Source organism: Loa loa, assembly GCF_000183805.2.
Source record: "Loa loa unplaced genomic scaffold supercont3.3, whole genome shotgun sequence".
NCBI classification, from domain to species: Eukaryota; Metazoa; Nematoda; class Chromadorea; order Rhabditida; family Onchocercidae; genus Loa; species Loa loa.
The window spans coordinates 639148-649133 of NW_018108183.1; the positions used below are offsets into that span (position 1 = coordinate 639148).

General features: G+C 30.3%; 1 protein-coding gene across 1 annotated transcript; it reads right to left on the reverse strand.

Moving 5' to 3' along the window:
• Window positions 1-6299: 6299 nt before the first annotated feature.
• LOAG_01158 (hypothetical protein) lies at window positions 6300-7237 on the reverse strand (the record flags this gene model as incomplete). The annotated part of the gene is made up of 2 exons (XM_003136698.1): window positions 6300-6392; window positions 7055-7237. 2 exons carry the CDS (start codon window positions 7235-7237, stop codon window positions 6300-6302), a joined length of 276 nt encoding a protein of 91 aa, XP_003136746.1.
• Window positions 7238-9986: the final 2749 nt, after the last annotated feature.

Below are 9986 nucleotides of genomic sequence, written 5' to 3' on the forward strand. Positions count from 1 at the left end.
ATTTATAAAATGTGGATTAAACTCGTGTGACATATTATTTATCTAACTTACCTCTGTGATCAGCTAATGTTCTGGCTTGCACTGTGAAGTATTTCTGTGAGCTAAGGAAAGCTAATTTTTGTATGATTTTTGTATGATTTGTATTTTGTATGATTCGTGAACTTATCATCTTCACAGCTATAATATTTGATGAAAAACATTTTCGTTTATAACTCTTAGACTTATGTGGCAAATTGGAGTGATAGAAGTGTATTAGTTTCTTTCATCAAAAATCGTTTTAGGGCTTGAATAATAACAGGGATTTGATATTATTTCTTTTTACCAGTAAAACTACCATTTTAAAATGGGCTCAAGTTTTTTTGTCAAAATTACCTTTTGCTTGATGTTTATTTTGTTAAGCAGTTTCTTTGTGATCGTTATGAAAGATTGTACTTTGTGTGTTACGTTGCGTGCGATATTATACTGGTGCATATAATAGTTTATCAGATGACTTCAAAATTTGCAACTGGGGAAATAGATTGAAAAATTTAGTTGTGTATTGTTATGCACAACTGAACTCTGCGAAGTATATTGTCTTTTTTGTTCACTGAAGTTAAATGGTTTTTCTTTAGTGAAATAAAGTAGTCTGAATCTAAATCGAAATGCATTAAAAAAAACCGAGATTTCGAAAAATCAGGAAGTTATTCTGTCAGCTTATTGTCTACACTCCAAAGCATAATTCCACTTACAGGATGATTGGATTTCAAAACTCCATATAAGAATATTTTGAAATTCTTTAATGTTTGGTAAGCATTTATATAGGCGCTTCTTCTAAGAGTACCTTTAATAATTCCAATAAAATTGTAATCAAATTATGTGATGAAAATTGTCGCATATCTTAATTTGAATTTTTCGAAAATCACGAATCAAGAAATCTGGAATTCATTAAGTGCGGGTGGATTTTTATATTTCACTCAGTCATATATATGAGTACGCTGTATATCTGAGATTGATTTTTGAGGTCAATGCATTTGCATGATGTAGAGGGTTAAGATCTTAATATAAATTTCCACAGCACATTAAGTTAATTGATGCAAATAATTGTACTTTATATACATGCTATCTTATATTCATATTGAAAAGTCCTGTTTTACTGTATTTAGAAATCCGAAGTTTTTCTAGTCTGTCTTATCCGAAAGTTTGTAATAATTTATAGCTGGCAGTCCGAGAATCCTTATTGCGTCTTACGGCGGGAGTGCTTTTGAAACACTTTAAAAAACTCACAAAATGATGCATACTATATTCACATAATGTTTATTCACATTACTTGAAATAAAAAGTGAAAGTGCTAGTGAAATATACTGGATGATACGAGCTTGTTGATTTGCTTAATAAAATATTGATGAGTTTTATGTTTTCAAATTTACTAATGAATTTTACTAATTTTCCGGTATTAATTCACATAGATAGATAGACATTTACCACTAAGAATATGGGGCTTCATAAAGATTTGATATATTCAAGCATTTTACGAGTTCCTTTCTTTAAAAAAGAAAAAGTGCGTCAAAACAGATTTTAGTCAGTTATACTTCTGAAAGACAAAATGTCTTCACTAATTGAATGATCGTAATTTTTTATTTGAAGAAGAATATAGAAATGATGAATTGCAAGGATGAATATGTTCCTTTGCCATTCCTCAATTCATCTGGCATATTCATTTCCGGAATTCTCTGTCTTATCCAGACGTCATATTATTCATGACTATCACTCCTTATAGCTCTTTATTAGCATTATTTTCAATACATTCATGTGTTAGCATTGATTTTCGGTCCCTTTTATACTTTTTAAAAATATTTTGCATTTAATCCCAAAGCAGTATTATCATTCAAATAATCTTTTTGATAACTTAAAAACAATTTAAATCAATTCTTTTTTTTCTTGACATTTTTCCTTCATTTAAGCAACAGGAGCAGGATGTTTGTTGAAAATGAAATGATCATCGATGGTTCTTCACTCAGTAATAATACCTGCCAAGGTGCATTAACTCTTTTAGTTAATGAAACTCTTCATTATCATATTTAAGATCTGAATCGTTACAAGATGTTTATCATTTTCAGGAGTTGCTTTCTATAACTTATTTCTGAAAAAACTGTTTCTTTTACAAATCCAACTAAAAGAGTATTTCTTTTTAAGGTTTGAATCGTAGAGAAAGAGAGTTTGAGACTAAATAATATCATTGAATATTATACGGGTATATCATTCATAATTGCATATTGCATGGATTACTTTCATATCTTTAGTAAAGAGCGCAAATAATTTAAATGAATGGGAGGGAAATAGTGAAAGATGAATCCTAACTAAATCGTCCAATTCCCACAAATATTTGAAAAGCTTTTCTAAATATGCTATTAAGCATTTCTGGTATGATGCAGAGAAGTACCAATGTTAAGTAATCTAATAAGTTTAAATATTATGGGTTTACAGGATGAGCGGTCGATGCTAATATATGAAAAGCATAAGATCTTCATTTTGAGGTCATAAGGAGATGGAGCAAAGAAATCAAACAAATAGAGATTATTGTAAATATTGGAAAAGCAAATGCAATGCATAGCTATTACTGAAATTGTCACTGATGTTATCAGGATCATCATCCTTGTGAAATCAATTCTGATGCGGAAATTTTTTATCCCCAGTTCTATCCCCAGTCGATAACTTGGAACTCTTTTTAAGGGCAATGAATTGGGAAGAGGAATTAGAAGATTAGTGCAACATGAAATGAAAGGAGCCAAGTTGATTTCTGTTACAAATTTTATCATTTTATACATTTTATCATTTTATCAGATGTTTTATCAAAATTGAATTCATGCTGGAAATTTTTAAAGTTAAATAAAAACTGCAAAAAGTTGAAATTGTTCTTTCTTTCATATTTTCATTTAGACTTTGGGACTAAGAGCAAATGAAGTAATTTGTGTGTGAGTAAATTGAAGTTTATTCAATTTGCTTAATTGATAAGTTGGAAAATGGAATTTTGATGCTAATCAGATGCAAGGCAAAACATTTTTCGAAATTTAATTTAGCCAAAATTCTTTTACTTTCTAAAAATTGTCAACGGAAGAAATTTTGTCAAAAATTTGCTCAAAAAATTAGTAAAAAAAATTTTTTCAATAATTTATTGTTTTTGAAAGGTTTGTTATTAGAGAAATTCTTTAAATTTTGTTTGCATTTTGAAAAAACTGTATTATTTATAAATTATTTCTTAGCATTTTTCTATTCAACCATATATTGCTGTTCATTTTAGTTATGACCAACTGTTCTGACCAATCAGGAAAGATTTCTTCCTGAAAATGAGTCCGGAGAAGTCATAAGTTCTATAATGACAATGTTTGTCACTTTTAGACTTTTGTCCTTCTCCATCTTCTCTTTTTTCTTTTAATTTTATTGACAATTTTCCTGAAGTATGTATGGTAAGGATTCGGGAGGAAAAAAAAACATTTCATTAATAGTTTGTCTCTCTTTTACTTATCAATATTTTCCACTTTTTCTTTTTCTCTTTCTCTTTAAATGGTCATTTCAAATTAACGAGAATATAGTAGATTGACCAAATTAAGATATAATTTTTAAAAGAAAAAATACAGCAACATCTTTTTTGGTATTTTGGGTGACAAAGACGGTATATTTCCTGGAAGTTTCTCTCTAATAAAACATTGATAAGTGTGTGTGTGTGCATGTGTGTGTATATATATATGTGTGTGTGTGTATGTGTGTGTGTGTGTTTTTATGTGTTTAGTACTGCAGTTTAGTTGAGGTGTTAGCAGAGTTGAAATCTTAAATCCATTAGATAAATAATATTCCATCCTTTCTAAATGATCAAACAACGACAAAGTTAGTACTTTTATTGGAGCAAAAAGGAATTAATTAGTAACTGAATATGATAGAATAATTATTATGAAAATTAGAACAGGAGGGATAATTTACATCTCTATTGTGATATCTTTCATAGGATATTTGTAATTTTTATATAATTAATTGATACAAGTTATGCATTATTTAACTGTTTGTTACGAACCGGTTTATTGTAATAACCATTGATGCCTTCTATTTTTCCTTTCTCATATCGATGACAGAGGACCAGTATATTGCTACAAATGGGCTCATTCAATACTGTCACAAGATTGTCAAGATTTCAAATCGTCCATTGATAGAAGCAGCATTGCTAAATACTATAATTAGTTAATTCATTGGATCTAAAATCTTATCCGAAATGGTGATTGTGCATCAATCGAATAGCTATATGATAAATCTTTGGTAAAAAATATGATGAAATATTCAACTTTTCCTCCGAAAATTTCAAAAGGATATTTTAAATTCCCATCCAAACGCAAACTGCTAAAAAATTCTGCAGTATTTAAATTTTTAAGAACAGATAGTCGATTAATTTCACATCTTTGAGGAAGTAATAAACAGAAAGTGTTAATTGAACTAATTCTCCATAAAGTTTGATGACAACTTCTACAGAATCTCTTATCATAATTTCGTCACCTTCCTCCGGTGGTTTTATCTTTCCTTTTACTATAACTCATTTAATCACATAAACATCAATCTAAAAAACTCTGGCTAAAATCATATAATGAATTGTAAATTATGCAACTTTATGGTGGTTTTCAAAAAAAAAAAACATAAAATAGCATATTCCTGAAGGCATGTTGGAGACTTCCTTGCTAAGCCTTCATAATGAATAAAAAAAATTAGGAAGTTGCCATTGTCAACTATTTTGTGTCAAAAAGAGTTATCACCATAACAGTAATGAAGACAGAATTGTGCATTGGAAGATGACATTATAGTGTGAATAGTGTCGCTCGTTTCCATTATAAATCCTCGTTGACAGTATCATATTTGGTGACACATTATGAAAAATTGAGGAAGGAGTAGAAATAATTAATTAAGCAAACTTATCACGCGAGTAGATTTTTCTCCAATTTGGCAAAGACAATCTTATTTTTTGGTTGAAAATAAAATCCCTTTGGAAATAATCAATTGCAGGACTATTTTATGCTGAAGTTAATTGGTCTGTAAGAATCGTTTCTTTCTGCTTTCTTGAATTGCGCTCAATTTCATAAAAAGAATTGATAGTTTTTATTATTGCTAAGAGAAAAATGCCTTATCAATCAATGATTAAATTAAGGCTATTTCAGAAAAACATCAAACTCTTCTTTTGTTCTCTGAAAATTTTGGGAAGTCAGAAGAAGATAAGAAAATGGGGAAAAAAGAAAAAAATTTTCATTGTCAAATCTTTTTAAATTTTATGGCCTGTTTAAAGTACTGTCACTTTGACATTACGTAGAGATTTCAATTCGTTTCAAACTTCAATTACTTCATGGTTTTTCCTTTTTCCTTTTCAAAATCAATAATTTAGCTGAAATAATTTTTATCAAACCAATAATTTAAAAGCTTTGTGCCACAGATTGTGATCAGCGATGCCTGTTTCGATTAATTAAATCTGATATTCATTTCTAATTGAGTATGAAGCTATAGAGTTGAAGTGAGCAACTAGAAAACCGTATTATCCCTTGGTTAATTTACACAACTATCAGAAGATGACCATTAGTGTACTTGTTGAACTGGATATACCAATGCATGACAATCTCCAAAATTGATCCTTACTGGACATAAGAACACAATTCAATCGTATGTTCATTATTGTCGCATTATTCGGTAAATCATGTCACTGTCACAACTCTCTCACTGTGATTACCACCACGGTTGTGACATCAATGTATGAAAGCTATAAATATTCAAACATCTGAATGAAATTTCATGAAAAGGGTAGAAATTATTTCTGATGGGTTCAATCTATCATTAAAATTTATTGGTAGTCGTAACCTACCCATTACAATCTACTTACAGTTTCAACCTAGTCATTACAATTTACCCGGCACCTCAACCTACCCACTCTTTTATCCCAATTTATTCTCCCATCTTTCGCTTTTTTTTTGAAAGTTAATGAAAGTGCTAAACACAATTATGTTATTGATTTATTTAGTAAACAAATTATGAGGAATCCCAAGAATAAATTTAAAATGGATAGATGAATGGCGGCAGTAACTGCGGAACCGCCGTTGCACAGTTCTTTAGCACAGAAGCACTTCCTCATCTCTTTCAACCTAAAAAAAAATTTTGAAATAATAAAATAAAGTGAAATCAAATGACAACATTGATTGCTATATCATCATTTCCATATTTCATATTCATTGTCTCTAGAGTTATATCTTTTATCAGCATTTCATGTACTTGAAAGCTATACTATCAATAATTAAAAGAATTTACTTCCAGACGTTCATATTCACACATTCACCATCATTGAGCTTTCTTTCCTCAGAATCTGCACATCGCTTTTCAACGTAATATGAACCATCCTGAAATATAAACTTTTTTTTTTGAAATAATGAAATGTACAAAAAAATCTTGCATTGTGATAGAAATTGAAAAATTACGGTTTATTCGTTCCGAATTTTCAAATTGTCTGTGACAGAAAAGGATTGCTATCAAAATATATCAAAATATCGAAATATCGAAGGCTTTAATTTATAAAAAAGTTTCAAATTTACCAAAACATTTAAATTACAAAAACATCAACAATAAGCTATTAATGATCAATTTCAACTTTTAGAAAAATTTTCCAGTAACAAATTAATAATTAAGAATGTAAGGATAAAAAGAAAGGAATGTATTGAGTGAACTAATAATAAAGGTAATTGTAATCTATCTTTTCAAATCTTTCTTCCTTCTTCTATGGTACCCTCCAAACTTAAAAATTTATTTTGAAAAACTATCGATTGTCATCCTATCTTGAAAAACCATCGAAAATTTGTCATTTAGTCTACTGCTCAAAAGATGGAAATAATTTTGAGGCTTTTCTTCTGAGCATAGAAATGACTGACGCTTTTTAAAGGAAAGTTTTATTGCCATTATGATATCCTTGGTTTAGCATCCACATACTGAAAATTCAAGAGGTCTTGCTACAAAACTCCCATAGAATATACAAATACATCATAACCGGAATATCAGAGGAACAAACCGTGTTTAATGCAGTGACTGAGATGCAACCATTCCGGATTCCACTACCAGTACAATTTATTTTCTTTGGTTCACCTTTACAGGTTGCTGTTGGAGCACTCAAGAAGACACCACATGAATAACACTGAAACGGTGATGAGGATGCCATAGGAAGTACAGGTAGCCATAACAATGATAATAGCATTCCTGAATGAAATGCTATAAATTTGATTCTGAAAATTTTGAAGAGAAAACAATTCGAATACTTAAATAACAGTTCGAATGTAAAAGAAGAGATGGAATGAGGGTAATAAGTGAGATAATATCGTGATTTAGTTTTGAGATTTCAAAGCAGTTCTGATTGTCATGATAGAAAAATGATAAAAACAGTATTAATCATCAAAGAGGTCAAATGATACTGCTAACAACCTATGAAATGATGACATTTGCTACATCAAATAGAACGTAGAGCAGTATAACTAGTGATAGTGATAATGAAAGTAATGCATAGAGCAATGATAATGATATGTGGAAAGCATTGATAATGGCTCGATACAATTTTAGTGCTCAAATAATTGCAGCTTTGATCGAATATCTTTCGAAACAGACAGCATCTGATCATTAATACCAGTGCTAATGACATTCTGGCAAATCTAAAATCGACAAACAGATTGTGGCAAAGCTGCCAGATGTTAGCGGCGTAAATTGAAATGAAAACATTTGCGCCAATATGATTAACAAAAGAAGGAGGAAACAGGAATGAATAACATTGTAGAAATGGGTAGAAATGAAGAGAGTGTTGGAAAAGATGAGATGATAACTTTACACAGATATTGATTACTTTAAAAAGTTAATTTGAGAGAATTGGGTGGTTTTTTTTTTACATTTCTGATCATCTCCTGTTTAGCTATTTACTTCGGGTAAGTTTTAATAAGGATAGAATTGATATGAGCTGAAAAAGATTAGAATCAGATCAGATCAAATCAATGGTAGCAGCAGCAGAAGCTAGTTATATCAATAGTATCATTATATGAAAATGACAAAGTGACAATACTCCAACAACATGGTTGATCAGAAATTAGACTCAAAACTGAAATGTTGACTTTCAAATGAAAAAAGATCGATGATTTTGACAAAATTCATGTTCAACGATTCTTTTCCTTCAACAAAAACAGGAACAGGGCGATTCTAAAAGCATTTTGTAGCAGAGACCAGTAACTCTTCCACAGCAATTGACAACAAGCAAAGGTCAGGTTGGGTTAAGTCGGGTCGGGTCAACCTAACAACAATAGAAGAGCAGCAGGTGTGAGGGTAATACATTATTTCTATAAGTATCAGTCTGTTAATGTCACTGTGTATAAACAAAAGGAAAAGAAAGAGTAAGATGAAAGCTTAGTTTTAGATCATCCAATAACAATTTATTGATTTCCGAGTTCTTGACAGCATCTCATTTGAAGGATTCCGACCATTGTACTAATAGCAGTATGAGAAGGATTCTGACCATTGTACTAATAGCAGTATGAGACTTATGACGCACAATTGGTCATTGGATTCCAATTAATAGTCGTGTCAATAAATAACATACTGTTTGGAGACTTTTGCTGAAACTTGGTTTCGATTTAACACTAAATCTCAACAAAAAAACTCGAGAATTATTTCTAACAATCAGGAGGAAAGAGGGAGGGAGAGGAGTTCATAGTTCAAAAAATGCTTTCAATCACCGAAACAAATCAAGACTTCCAGTAAAAAACTGTCCTTGATATATGTTGCTCCGTATGTGATCAATTTAAGGCCTTTAATCAAGATTTCTGAAAGATAATACGACAATCCCGTTGCTGTAATGTTAGTATTAATCATCGCTGAAAGAGTTAATCAGTAATTGTCAATTTTTGATAATAATCAGATAGCTAAGAATATGTACCTTTACAGTTAGTTGTTTCATCAAATAAGTAAAATAATGAAATGTTGCAATAATCAAAAAGAAACCAATACCTGTAATAAAGCAATGATAATTAGTAATAACTGATACTGACTTAATGGAAGCTAATACCAGTTACTTGTTTATCATAAACTCTAATCAGTCTACCACTTTGAATATTTACCTTCAAATCCAAGGAGACAATACGGATGGCAGGTATTCAGAAATTTGAAGAGGGAAATTATATGAGAAAAAGGAAATAAATGTGATAAACAAAATTTTGTTGACTAAGAGAGTTCTTGAAAATTGCTGATATCCTCCTTCCTTTTTCAATTTCACCAACAAAATGAGTGATAGAGGAAGAAATCGATGTTTTTTTTTTTTTTTTACTGGTACTCTCTGCCTTTTTTGCTTTACTCTCTCAACTAATGCAAGTTCCATATCGGCTAATTCTTAACTGATATTTCTTAGCATCACTCACTAAGCTGAACCTTTTGAAATTTCGTTTAAATCATTGCTTCTCCCCTCATTGATATGTGGAGCTTTCATTAATCTCGATATATGAGAGCAAGTTAGGTTAGTTTGAAATGTAATAAAGCACTTGTCCGGAAAATTTCAGGAAGAATAGACGGAAACTATTCGTCTTCTTCATTAACTGCTGATAAATTATAAATCTGTTGAATTCCTTTCGAAATTTCTGAATGATTCAAATTAATAAAAAGCATTTGACTGATGGAATAAGCGGAACAGAAGAATTAGGAAGGAGCTAGTGAAATGAAATGATGGGAAATATTTGAAAGGAAGACAAGATCATTTTTGATAATTGAAATCTAATTTGATAAGATATGTCAGCTAAATGAATCACTTCTCACATTTAAGCATAAACTGTTACATTGATGAACAATACAGGAAAACGTATGGAAACATCTGTAAACCAACAATTGGAAGGGAAACAAACATACAAAAATCGCTTTTTCTGCAATTTTCAAATGATAAAAACTCAAAAATATTCATAGAATCAATTACTACAAAGTAA